This window comes from Lithobates pipiens, unplaced genomic scaffold (genome assembly GCF_037356315.1).
Source record: "Lithobates pipiens isolate NorthernLeopardFrog02 unplaced genomic scaffold, aLitPip1_a1.2 Scaffold_3, whole genome shotgun sequence".
NCBI lineage: Eukaryota > Metazoa > Chordata > Amphibia > Anura > Ranidae > Lithobates > Lithobates pipiens.
The window spans coordinates 85,025,237-85,039,743 of NW_027507790.1; the positions used below are offsets into that span (position 1 = coordinate 85,025,237).

The window sequence follows — 14,507 nt, forward strand, 5'->3', positions numbered from 1 at the left end:
GTCGGATAATCCGACTGTGTGTGGTATGCATCGGACTGATTCCGTCGGAATATCCGTCGGACCCAATTTTCCAACTTGTTGGAAATATTTCCCGACCAACTGGGCCGATCGGACATACTCCGATCATGTGTAGAGAATTTTGATCGGACCAAGTGCCACGCATGCTCAGATCAAATTCCTACATGAAAGCTATTGGCTACTAGCCTGAACGTAGTCCCATCGTAACGAAATTACGTCATCACGTTCTGAAAGATCGGATTTTTCGACAACTTTGTCCGACCGTGTGTATGCAACAGTTTCGGACAAGATCCGACGGGCAAAATCCGACGTATTTGGTTGTCGAAATCTCCGACCGTGTGTACAGGGGCTTATGGTGTTCACATTTGTAAATAGATAGGAAATTATATCATATCATAGTTACTTGTTTTAAAGGTTTCTTTTACATTTCTTCAGTTACTTAATGGTTTCCAGGCCTAGGTAAATGATGTAATACAACCCAGGAGTCTTCAGGTGGTGAGGAGAGGAGGAGGGGATTTCTCAGCTAAGCACACCCTCCTGCCTGCATGTATGTCTGAGCTAAGGGCAGAAGGATTCCAGGAAGTAAATGCTACCTGAATCATCTGCCCTGACTCAAGATGGCCATGGCCTGAAATGCTAGAGGATGATTTTCAAAGTGCTTTTTTGTAAAATAAAGCATGGAGACATGGGTGGATGCAGAAGTTTGCTTTGAATGTTAAAAATAAATTGAATAGCGTTTTTGATTTGTGGTGTTCAGATGCAGTGTAGTTCCACATTATAGCGGTTATATACTGCTTACACATTTTACCTACAGTAAGCCTAGAATAAGGCTTACCTGAAGGTAAAACTAATATCTCCTAAACCTCCTATGGTTTAGGAAATATTCACTGTGCATGCAGCCGCTAACGTCAGCGGCGTATGCGCTCTGAATGTCCGGCAGATGCTGTCAGAAAATCAGAGTTCCTTGCCGGAAAGAGGGCTCCCACATGAACCCAGAAGAAATGCTGAGGGGACATGTCAGCTCCCTCAGCAGTGACTGGGAGGTGATGCCGGTGCTTCGTTCTAAGGTAAGTATTTCATAATGAGCTAGTATGCTGCGCATACTAGCTCAGTATGCCTTTTGCCTTACAGGTTTTCTTTTTCTTTTTCCGGGCATACAACTGCTTTAAGTGCAAAATGAAAGGCCCTTTGATCCTGCTGGAAATCCTGTGAGCTTGTAACTTCCTGAGCTTTCTGTCTGTCCTGCTCTGCAATATCAAGCAGTTTTATCAGCCCTGCCCAGTTTACCTCTTTAGACTGGAGCACACCCCCCCCTTTCCTGTTATGCAGATGAGGGTGAGGAAAGGGGGGGTGTTCTATAGTGATGTCCTGGGTTGACAACGCTGCAGCTCCATACAGTAGCTACAGTTCAGTAAATTAGTGTTGTCGCCCAAGGAAAATAAGTTTGTGAGGCTAAAGATAAACTAATAATGCACCATATTTAGGACCGACAAGCTGCAGTATATTATATATTTGTTTTTAGGTTTAGATACACTTTAAATCTCCTAATCCCTTTAAGCACACCAATTCTCATATTTGATTGAAGCCAAACTCCAGGATATTAGCCACTGGCTTGAAATAAAACGATTTAATTACCCATTTTACTTACCTGAAGCCACAGTCACATGACTATCTTTCTCTCTTTGGCACCATGCATACTAGGAGCATAGCACCACTACTCATTCACCAAAAAAGTGGTAAAAGAGAGTAAAAATGCAGAGCCAGTTTTTGACAAGACCTTTATTAAAAAAATCATCCATCAGTGTAGATTCAACTTGTCCAGGGCCGTCTTTAAGGCAGGGCAAAAGGGGCAGCTGCCCTGGGCCCTGTCATTGTTGTGGGGCCCAAGTAACCTGCTTCATACTTGCCAACTATCCAAGTTTAAATTCCATTGTCCCTTGAAGTTTTAGTCCTGTGCTGTGTCTTGATATCTCAGTGTGAAATGCTGCTACTAATGCTGCCCAGCTCTGCCCTATTGTGTACAGATGACTCACCTGCAACCCTGTGTTAACATGAAAATGACCGGCAATCATATGTAAATAGCGTTGGCATTCATATGTGAATAGCTGCATCCGGCAGCATTGATCTGTAAATAAAGGCGGCATTCATATGTATATCATGCTCCCCTGCAGTGAGGAGATAATGTGCTGTAACCTCTAGCAACCAATCAGTGAGCAGTATTACTGTACAGTAATCTCTAGAAACCAATCAACAAGTAGAAGTTATGTGCTGTAACCTCTAGCAACTAATCAGTGAGCCGTAATGTGTGCTGTAACCTCTAGCTACCAATCCGGAAGCCGTAATGATATGCTGTAACCTCTGTCAACCGATCACAATCGCTGCCTGATCTGATACAATAAACTGATTTTAAGTCTAGCTTCTATTTATTGTATGTCTCAGAGCAGGTGGAGAGCAAAATTGTATTGGGGGGCCAAGAAAACGTTTGCCCAGGGTCCAATCAATATTAAAGATGGCCCTGAACTTGTCCCTCGGTGTAGACCCGTTAAAAAAAAAAAGTCTACACCTGGCACTGGCTTTCGCGTCTGACTGCTCTGCTTCATAGCTGCCTCTAAGTAAACTAAGTAAGTAGTCCCCTCTCCCCAAAAGCACCCTCCCCATGAATAGGGCATGTAGTCTGGTATGGTTCAGGAGGCTCTCCCATCCTCTTTTAAAAAAAAATTTAGTGTGGGGTTCCCCCTTAAATACATAGCAGATATGAAGGTCCTTTTTTTTTCAAGTTTTAATTTCCGCCATTCTTTTGTTTACATTCAGCTTCTGACGACGAGGCATGACCTAAAAAGGTCTGCCGATTGACCCCCGAACAGCACCCTCAGCGCTGACAGTGCTGGCTGGAGTGTTCTGGTGGGGGGGGGGCATCCTGTCCCGCCCCGCCCCACTCTGCTGTCAGAACATTATAGAACAGCAGGGGAGATTGCTGCACCAATGTCGGATGTTAGTACAGCGGCTCCTCTAAACTGTTCGATTTTTTTTCGTTCAGCCCTGCTGGGTTGAACTAAACAAAACTACTAGTGTGTACAAGGCTTAAAGCGTTACTAAACCCAGGACCCTGCATTCATGGAAACACAATTATTTTTGTAAATATAAACTGCTAAATACCTTTTCTCATCAGCAGTATATAGCAGTCTTGTGACTTCTATCAGTGCCTGATTAAAGCCTGGAGGAGGAATTTTCATACTGCACTGACTGTCCTATCAGAATGCAGGACTCCTGACCCTCTGTCTGGACAGTGCTGATTGGCCCTGTGCTGATCACATGCACTCTCTCAAGGAAAAAAAAAGCAGATGAGAAAAGGTATTTAGCAGTTTATATTCACTAAAAGAATTGCGTTTCCATGTTCTGTGCACTGTGGGAGACCAGATATAGTGAATGCAGTGTCCTGGGTTTAGTAACACTTTAAGGGATAGTTGGGGGGGGGGGGGGCAAGGAAATCACATCTAGTAGAGAGAGTCTCTTTATGTGTGGGGTACATGGTTATTATTATAAAAAAAAAATTCTCGCAAGCATATAATCATTGTAGGAAAATCCATCACATTGGATATTAACATACAACAGAGAAAATGAAATCCTATATCAACTTGCTTATCCCCATGCATGTAATAGCAGTGAGAATCACAGCATTGCTGAAACATTAGCACTGTCTTTTGTTACATTTGAACATTGTGTTCAGTCTATCTTTGTAGACGGCAAAATAGCTATACTAATATAGCACTAAAGGTGTACCTACACATGCAAAGATAGGTTTAGAATTATTGACATTTTTTCAGAGTAGAATTACTTTTCTTACTGCATAATTGTAAAGATTTTCCTAATTTTAAAGCCGATGAAAAATTTTAAGAGTCATTGCTTTTGGGTTATCATTCCAAGGTGATGCATTACAATAATTTGGAAAAATTCTGGTAATATTTTCTTATACTGTGTCCTTGAGCCACATTGCTCTAAATCTGGTTATTCTTACCCCCCTTTTTTCAAGTGACTAGGCTGCATTGATGGGCATGGGTAGGTTGCATTGTTGGGCACAGGTGAAGCAGCATTAATGGGCACTTATAAAGTTGTTGTTAATATTTATTTTTGGAACTTAATTCTGCATAAAACATTTAAGTGTAATGTCATGAGATAATTTATGAGGGTGTGTTTAAGGACGGAATAAGGGGCAGGGTAGGGGTTGGGTGGGGCAACTGGTGGCGAGTAACCCTTAAAGCCTGGCTAGTATCTCAGGACTTGAAATTTTGAGCTAACCAGAGAGTGATTAAAGTGTGGTACACACTATGAGAAAATTGGACGAGCGGTCATCCAATTTTCGATGATGGTGTGTATCATGATGTAACCGACAGTGGAAATTCTCAAATGACAAAGGCAAACGTTCTTTCTTGTATATGATTACTATGTTTGTTGCCACCTTCTTTCGGGTCGTTCCTTGTTTTTAATCATGCATGTATTTCTTTATTATTTTTGTACATTGAGAGCATGTAGGGTATGCGTATAAATCACACAGACATGTTACTGACCTCACCCTTTTGTTTCCACTAAATTCTGGTAAGACAAAAATAAAAATTTTCTGGACATCAGACCAAGCACCCTGTTTGACATAAAGCATATCATTGTAAATACATAATTCCCTCCTTGAACTATGGTGGCAGCCACATCATATTTGGGGGTGCTTTCTGCAGCAGACCTTGGATGGCTTTTGAGGCAACAGGATAAAATGAATGCAGGAATATACAGGGGACCCAGAGAGTTTTTTTTTTTTTTTTTTAAATAGTTGCACAGCAGGAATTAGCACATTGGTGCACAAAATTTGGGAGGCCCCGCCCACTCTACCTCCGGGCCCCCCCTGCTGAGAGGCAGAGTCGGGCCCGGTACAGGAGGGCCCCCCCCCTTATCAGTAGCCCTGCTTGTGTGTGTGTGTGTGTGTGTGTATGTGTGTGTGTGTGTATATATATATATATATATATATATATATATATATATATACATATGCAGCAATTTTATACTGCAATTAAAGTGTGTTAAAGTAAAAAATTACATTTACTTATGTTTGCAGCTCAGGCCCCTTACAATTTTGCAAGTCAGCTGGTCAAAATTTAAGAGTATATATTAATTTCCACACCGTAGTGTAATTATTTCTAGTCTACTATTTATCTGTTTGATCCTGAGGTTTGTAAACGTAGTTTGTGAAGATCCCCACACATTTGCTTCCTTGAAATCTGTGACGCATCTTCGCTATGCTCTGTGAGCCCTGGGAGTAGGCACTAATCTGTCATAGATTACACAGAGCCTGCTTTTGGTGCTACAGAGGTGCAGAGAAGAGATGTTTCAGGAGGCAAAGTCAGGAAGCGCTGCTTGTATCTTCTGCAATAAAAAGCCTACAATTTCTGTCCCTCCTTACTCTTTCTCTCTATCTCTTCCTCTCTATCCTCTTTCAGTTATTTTCCCCTTTTGGTTCGTAGTCTGCTTGACACTGTTGAAAATCAATAAAACTGTCAGTTTAAAAAAAAAAAAAAAAGCCTACAATTTTACCATTTAGTCTCGCTTTAACTGCACAAGCTTAAAGTGATACTAAAGTCTAGTTTTTTTTTTTTTAGTTAAAAATAACAAACATGATATACTTACCTGCTCCATGCAGCTTGCTATGGGGCACCCGAGTTGAGCCACAGCTCTGTGTGTCCATTCAGACATTGAGGTGTGGCCCGGCCCCTCCCCCTTTTTCTCCTCATTGGCTAACTGACTTTGATTGACAGCAGTGAGAGCCAATGGTGCCATGCTCATGTCTCAGCCAATGAGGAGAGAAGTCCCGGTCAGCCGAGACACTCCTGCAACATCACTGGATAGAGATGGGGTTCAGATAAGTATTGGGGGGCTGCTTTACACAGAAGGCTTTTTATCTTAATGCATTCTATGCATCCAGCACCCCTTAATACTTACGTGAGCCCCATCTCTGTCCAGCAATGTCCACAAGTCCCTCGGCCATCCGGGACTTTCCTCCTGATTAGCTGAGACACAGCAGCAGTGTCATTGGCTCCTGCAGCTGTCAATCAATGTCAGTTGACCAATCAGGAGAGAGAAGGGGTGGGGCCAAATGGCAGATCCGTGTCTGAATGGATACGCGGAGCTGCAGCTCGGGTGCCCCATAGCAAGCTGCTTGCTGTGGGGGCACTGGACAGTAGCGAGGGGCCAGGAGTGCCGAAGAGGAACGCAAGAAGAGGAGGATCTGGGATGCCCTGTGCAAATCCGTTACACAGAGCAGGTAAGTATAACATGTTTGTTATTTATTTATTCATTTTTTTAAACAAAACTTTAGTATCACTTTAAGATAAAAAAAAACTACTGGCTTTAAAACCACTTTAAGTTTGAGCACAGGTGCTCCAGATTCCGTTAGTTCCAGTTTAGCAAGGCTCCCCACTGTCTTCATGTTTTATTACAGCAGGGAAATTTTTGTTTATAATTGCTAAAACCTAAAACAGAGAAGATACCTTGTGTTGCTGTTGCAGCCAATCACATTCCAGCTGTAGTTTTCCCAAACAGGTTATATACAGATTGTAGATGGGCAGACTGTGGGTGATGAAATACTGTATCTGCCTGTCTTCAGAGTATCTAGGAATTTGGTCAACTGAGTAATGGTGCCAAATACTTGGTTAAATGCAATTTCTTTTTTTCAGTGAGAGAAAGGAAGATTCAGCTCCATTACACAGAGATTTTCCAAAAGTGTTTATAATTGATTAGGGGATCATTGCAGAACTTAATCCTCTGTGAGTGTCATATCAGGTCCCTTTAATTGGCACAGAATATATAGCCAAGCTTAGAACAAACAGTTGATTGGTTGTATGGCCAAATGCCTCATTTTTTATTTCCTTAAAAGGTGATTTATTTCAGTAATGGATGCAGTTGCAGTTCTGCAGATTACAAACTAAGCATTAGCTAGCAACTGATTGTACTCTTAAAACCAAGGTACTACTATTGCTCAAGTAAGGCTTACCATTTTACATTATGTATAATGTATGTTCAATAGCTGCTGTTTTTTGACTGGTATTCCTATTTATTAAAATAAGTCATAATATAGCATTAGTAGATGTAAAAGCTAACAGCAGTCATGGTAAACTTGAAGATTTATGACTTTTAAAACCTCACAGCTTTTTTAATACAAGTTCTAAGGAGGAACAGCCTTGTGTCAAAAATGGGCTTAAGGCTCTGTTCACACTAGTCCGACTTCAAAGTCGCACAATATTGGGTGCAGCTTTGATGCAACTTTACACTCTGATACTCAAGTCGCAAGAAAGTCAAATCAAAGTAGTGTAGATATATTTTTTTTAAAGTCACTGCGACTTTAAGTTACATAGCTCGGGAATGGGTGCCATTGAAATCAATGGGCTGCGACTTGTGTCATGACAAAGTTTTTCCTTTTGTTCTTGGAGCAGGCACAAAACTTTATAGGGATTTTTCTTTTTTCCAAGATAAAAGAAAACACAAGTGTAAAGTTTTGTGATTCACCTTCAATTCTTTGTTTAAAGTGATTGTAAAGTCTCATTTAAAAAACAAACAAAAAAACAAACAAACAAACATGTTATACTTACCTCCTCTGTGCAGTGGTTTTGCACAGAGCAGCCTGGATCCTCCTATTCTCGGGTTCCTCTTCCCTGCTCTTGGCCCCTCCCTCCTGTCGAGTACCCCCACAGCAAGCAGCTTGCTATGGGGGCACCCAAGCTGAGCTGCAGCTCCACGTGTCCATGCAGACACGGAGCTGCCGTTCGGCCCCACTCCTCTAGCTCTTGACAGGCGCGGGAGCCAATGGCGCTGCTGCTGTGTATCAGCCAATCAGGTGAGAGAGTGCTGGGTGGCAGAGGGACTCTGAGAAATTGCGGGACAGAGATGGGGCTCCGGTAAGTATTAAGGGGTACTGGGGAGGCTGCTACACACAGAAGGCTTTTTATCTTAATGCATAGAATGCATTAAGATATAAAACCTTCTGACTTTACAACTCCTTTAAGTTTTACCTAGCCAAACTATATGCGCATGTTATTTATGAATAGAACGATTGTGCTTCTATAAAATTGGTAGTTCCAGTTTATCTTCTGCTATTTAGCTATGTGATGAGGATATGCATCCTCCTATTAAGAATATATATGTGATGATGACAGGAAAAGAAAAGGATGGGCACATGTGACATAAAACGCAGCGTGGAGTTACATACTAGGCGTTTCAACTCTCATTCCATCATGTGGCTATTCGTAGACTGGAGATACTTTAAATTGTTTCCAGGAATAAATTATCCATCATTATCAGTTGAAACGAAGTCTCCAAGAATAAAGGATTTGTCTCCCGGTAAATGTAGTGGGACATCAGAGATAAATAGGTTACAAATGTCTTTAGGTTTCAAACCCTCCAGTAATTGCAGGTAAAACAATACAGCAGGGAATATATGGTTTCTTATTATGGTTTTCCCAATTTTATATCTCTATATGATAGTTAAAGAGCAACTGAGGAGTTGGTGCAACTGAGCGATCAGGGAAAGCCTGAGATTTGGGTGAATTAACGTAGTAAGGATAATAAATTAGGTACGGTGAATTGAGGCAACTGTATGTTTAAAACAAAGATTTACTTTATGAACAATTTCATTTTTATGTCACGTTTGCTTTAAAAAACAGCTTCCATTGTCGCTATATATTACATAGACAGCCAATACCTGCCCAGGCTATCCATATTTGTCAGAGCATTGCAAGTGTGTTTGCATATGTTATGACTGGTTCAGATGTAGATTAAAGCTGAACTCCAGGTATGATCTTTATTGCATACTTACATTGAACCAATATAAGTATGCTTATCTGATAGGCAGGGGCAGCTGGGAAAGGTAAAATCACTGTAGTAGTCAACACTGCTACAGTGATAGCAATGATCTTCTGGGTTCTGAACCAGGCAGCTTGCCCTATGCACACTGACAACAGGGGCCACTCACTCAACACTGCTGCCATTCACAGAACACCTTTTTCAATTATTACAAGGTGTTCTCTGATTGCAAGATGTGGAGATCATGACGTCACAGCCCTTCTCCACCTTGTCTTACCAGAAAACGCCTTGGATTTATTTAAAAAAAAAATAGAGGGTGTTCTATGGATGGTGGTGGCATTGCCGAACTAGCAACACCCAGTGGTGTTCAACTTTTGAATAAAAGGATATTAAATTAAAAAAAGATTTTCTTACTTTAATGTGCTACTGCTACACATTGTCTTTTAATTTGATTTTAAAGATGAACTCTCATGAGGTATAAAAGATTACCTGCTAGTCTCTTGATTTAACTGTCAATTATTTTCTCTGCTTTAAAAAAGAAGGATTGGACAAGTCTTTAAGAAATCTCATCTTTATCTGTGCTGATTTTGCCTGTGAGCTCCATCCTTTCATGAAGCTGGATTTTTGGGTGTTCCTAGTTGTCAAGTTTAGTTGCTACCACCCCCTTCCCCCAATGAGCATTGCTCCCTCTATTGAAAATGCATACAGGTCTGTGTTCAAATAGATTTTTCAGCACTGTCAGCTGTAGGTTCCTCCTTTGTTGTGATCGTGCCTCTGAGCTCAGTACAGTTTATGTGTGCTGACATGCTCACCTGGCCCTGCATGATAAGTGACAGCATTGGTCTTGGGACGTCGCCTTGAGATGGAGACCAGTGATGCCAATCACAAGTAATTAGGTATTCATCTCCTACATCAGCTACATGGTTGGACATCATTAAGGGGAGGTAGAGTGTGCTGCTGACCACTATCTCTGGATCCAAGCACCTATCAAAACAGGACAAAGTGCTACATGAGATATCTTCTTTGAACAGCAATATTTTGAAGAAAGTGATCATGACATAATTATTCTCAAACCTATTACAAATAGGTGCACAAACTATTTTATTTTACCTCTCACATCACTACTTCCACAAGCTGTCATACAAATAATTGTCATTGGGGCAGTTCCCAGAAAGAGAGGGGGCCTTGTTGGATTTAGAGGAAATCTGTTTAACGAATGCCCTGCAAAATATAGTTGATCTAAACCACAGCATGAAGGACACGATTATGTATTGGAAATAAGCCATAAGAACACAGCATGTACATATAGTCTTGTGCTATGAGTTTTGTCCATTTACAAATCTAATAAGTTCTTTGATCAGAAATGTTTATACCCAGCTAAGATCCTGAAATGTTCTGGAACAGAACCATTGAAAACATGGTCTAAATATAGTTCATGATAACAAAGAGGTTAGGTTTTATTTTAGGCAAACTGCCGGTGCTACTTTCATGGAACATTAATAGAACATACAGTTTCTCTATGAGACATGTTTGTTTATAATATCTGTAGATTACATTTTTTTTATTGGGACAATCTGTGGTACTATTTATATACTCCGATGTTATCAGGCCATCTAAAAATGAAACCTGGATAAGCAGTGATGCCAGTAATGAGTAGCAGTTTTTCATTTCGGGTCTTCGGTTTCTTGATTATGGCTTTGACTTAAGGCCCGTACACTCAATACGAAAATCGGATGTAAAATGTTGTCCGACCGATCTGCCGATGTTCAAATTGTTAGTATGATGCTTTGAATAGCTGATTCCGATTTTTCATCCGACAAAAGATGGATGTGCAGACTATAAAATTTTTGTCGTACGTGAACTCAACGTCCGATTTGATTTTCGTTTTAAAAAGTACGGTTTTCCTTAAAAAAAAAATAAAAAAATGATAAGAGCAAGATGACGCATGCTCAGAAACGAAAAAGAACACATACAAAACTATTCAACACTATACGTCACTTCTGAAGTGGTATTTTGTCATATGAGAATTTTCGTATGGTGAGTAACCTCTTCACTTTTGACATGAGACTAGCATGCAACAAAAAACAGACAAACGGTCCCCTTAAATTCTGATCGCGTGTATAAGGCTTAAGTCTTGGTTCACATCTAATATCAATGCGGATCACTGCAGGGGTCTGGTGTGTCCCCGTTCTCCATTTCAGGGATGAATCGGGCCCAAATTATTGCCTGAATTTGGACCTGGAACTGAGACAAAAACACACAAGACCCCCGTGCAATCCACTCTGCAGCTGCCACAGAGATGTTTAAAACAGCTCCATTGAGAGCCAGTCACAATCTCCTGTCATGCAAATTGGATGCGGGGTAATATGTATCCAGTTTGCACTAGTGTGAATCCAGCCTAAAGAAAAATATGCAGTTTTCTTGCATCTTTGTGTCCATACCTTGTAGTGACTGGGGCGCCTGACTGTCATATTATGGTTAAAACTAAAGGTAATTTGCCGTAATGCATTTTCTTGCTTAGTTATGTCTAAAGCTTGTATTAACTGAAGCGTTGATGCCAGGCTTGCTTTTCCATGCTTGCAGTCCCTTATTTTGTCTTTTCTTGAAAGGAGTCCCTTCAACCTATCTTTTCTTGCCTTTCACTGCTTTGTTACTCTCTGTTCGCCATACCTTTTGTACAGTGGCAACTGGTGGAAATTTTTTTGGTGGGGGGGCAGCTGGGCGGCAAACAATGCACCCACAGCCCCCCCCCCCCCCCCAGTTGGCAACTGGTGGTATATTTTTTTGGTGGGGGGGTGGGTGGCAAACAATGCACCCACACTCCCCCCCAAGTTGGTCTGTTACCAGCCCCATACTTACCCCATCTATGGCGTGAGTAGAGCTTCCCCCCAGGGCGACAGGTGGTAACTTCCTCTGCGTCTCCACCTCGGCATCACAGCGACTGTACGTCTCCTCCCTCCTCCTCCTAGGCTAATAGCCTGGTTTCTCCTTTTGGACAATCGGAAACCCGGCCTCGCGACCCACTTCATGATTGGCCAGAAGGACAATCCGTGTGATAATAGCGAATATTCATTCGCTTTTCTCAGACAACTGGATGGGCTCGGAACGCAGTACTCTGCGCCCCAAGCCCATCCTTTTTTGATGTCATTTGGAGCCCCAGGCTCTAATTACATACTTAAAAAAAAGCCCCATTGGAATTCATGCATCTGGCGCCCCTTCATGTAGATTAGGGGGCTGGACGCATGGATAGGGTGGCGGTGCCCCTGCATTACGGGCCACCACTGCTTTTGTTACTGTTCCCAGACACTCCTGCTTACCATTACTGTGCTACAAGTTTACTCTGTTTTATTGAAGACAAAGTGTAGTTTAATTTAACACTAAATTGATACATTGAGGGTGCAGTAAAAAGTAAGTTTTTTTTTTTTAATCTTTTTTTTCTTTTTCTTTTTGTCTCAAAATCAGCTTTGGATCTCATGCATACTGGGCATAAAAAATTCAGCTTATACCAGTTGTTTTTTTTCCGCCTGAATTATGTTAGCCTATTAGACCATATATATTAGGGCATTTTACGAGCATATTTACAGAAGAGTGTTTTCAGGTTAAAGAAGTGCATTTTTAAGAGGTGCTTCGGGGGAGAAAAAGATGCGCATGAAAACACTGCATTTAGGCATGTTTAGCATTGATTAAACATTGATTAAAAATGTATTATAGTGAAAAATAAGAAGAGGGGAATGTTTTGAAAAAAACACTTTTATAAAAGCAAAGGCCCATAAACGCACATAAACTCTTGTGCAGTACGAGGCACTATGAGCATTTTTTCTGCTGCTTTTTCTGCCAGAGGTTCTGGCATATTTTCAGCCACCTAGTGTGTATATGAACCCTTAGCAAAAGCACAAAGTCCCTTCCCAAAGCATAAGTCTGCCACTAGGATTTTCTGTTGTCTGTGCAAGAGACAGTCAAGAGGACTTTGTACTCTTACTGGAGTTTATATCCAGACAAAAAGAATGTATTTATTTAATTTTTACAGTATTAATAATATTTCAAACCGTTTTCTAAAATTATGCTTAAATTATGTGATACCCCTTTTGATCCTCTTGCTTTGCACTCCCTACCATACCAGCAACCTCTTCCTCTGATTTTTTTTTTTCTTTACTAACCAATAACATCTTTGGCATAATCTGTGGTCTCTGTTCCATCACCACTTATCTTTTCTCGCCCTCACAGTTAACTTTATTTTTTTTTCTTATAGTTTAAACGTTACTTGAGCAAGCTTAGAGGAAAAAGCTTAGTCTATAAAAAGAAGCGTCAAGAACTGGCCGATCTTGCAGCAGAATGTGGTGTTCTTCAAAGAACAGAGCAAATCCTGAAGCAACGCCATGATAGTTTTCAGCAACAATTGGTAAGTTTCCAGGTTACTATGTGTACGTTGGTTTGGACCTGTGTTAGCACCCCTTAAAACACTGGGGAGATGAGGAAGAAATAAGAGCTTGTTGTCTGTGGCTATATTAGAGGACATAATTGACCTTATTCAGTAGAAGTTTCTTATTCCTAAGTGCTAATCTAAATTGCAGTAGCTCATAGCAACCAAACAGAATTCACGTTGACCAGTATGAAATGAATTCTAATTGGTTACTGTGGATTAATGCTCTTATGAATTAGTTATTATTAATAAGAACTCTATTCAGTAAGTATGAAACTGGTATAAATGTAGAATTAAACCAGCCATACATGGATCAAAAGAAATATCCTAGTTTACTGTTTCAGAGGCTGAAGCTATTGTGTAAAGAGCAATTGGCCAGGGCTGTGCAAGCCATGTTTCTGTTGTGCAGGTGATCACCAGTGTGAAAACTGTCTATTCACATAAAATTTGGGTACATTACATGGTTTAATTTTTATGATGTAACTAAGAAACTGGTTCTATACACAAGTGCTGGTTAACAAAGTGAAAGATACTCCGGAATACGTTGAAGAGAATTTACATAGAGTGTGATTACTTGGTAACTTGTGGAGTGGGTTAGACAAAGTGCAACACTCAAAAGTTGATAAGAAGCCAAAATAACCCCAGAGACTGTGTAACAGCACATGGATTTCTCATGTCTATTAAGGGCTTTGGCAAAGTTACATTGGCCCTGTTCTGTGTTTAAGAATACTGAGTTTTAGTTATAGATATTTTGTCAGATCTACTTGTGTATTTTATTGTTAATTATTATATAACTCGATATTTATAACAATATTATGCAATATAATTCTATAATATCAATTTTTGCTATACTTTTTTTTATCATACATCATGAGACAGAGTTAGGCTAATATTCATTACATACTGGGTTATACGTCTTCTCTAGGTTAATGGACACTGGTAGACAAAGTCTTAGACAGGAATTTCACCACGATATAACCCCTCACATAAAGGAAGTACTTCAGTTTTTTACCAGTGTCTGCAAGGTGGATTTCCTGGCGAGCTCAGTACGTGGATCATACAAACACACCTGAGCTCATCCTTACTCAGGAGAGATGGTTAGGGGCAGAACAGAGCCTGCCCATCAACATCCTGGAGTTGCGAGCTGTTCGTCTGGTCAAACGGTCCTGGATGGTGGAGCTTCAGGACTACCCTATTAGGGTTCAGTCCAACAATGCCACTGCAGTGGCCT

The 14,507-nt window shown here is 40.8% G+C and overlaps 1 protein-coding gene across 1 annotated transcript in view; it reads left to right on the plus strand.

Moving 5' to 3' along the window:
• The window catches only part of IFT81 (intraflagellar transport 81), a 235,567-nt gene that overhangs the window by 126,969 nt on the left and 94,091 nt on the right, over positions 1-14,507 (plus strand). The window contains exon 12 of the mRNA XM_077461990.1: positions 13,106-13,255. Coding sequence (XP_077318116.1) covers positions 13,106-13,255 — 150 coding nt within the window. The remainder of the gene's footprint in view (positions 1-13,105; positions 13,256-14,507) is intronic.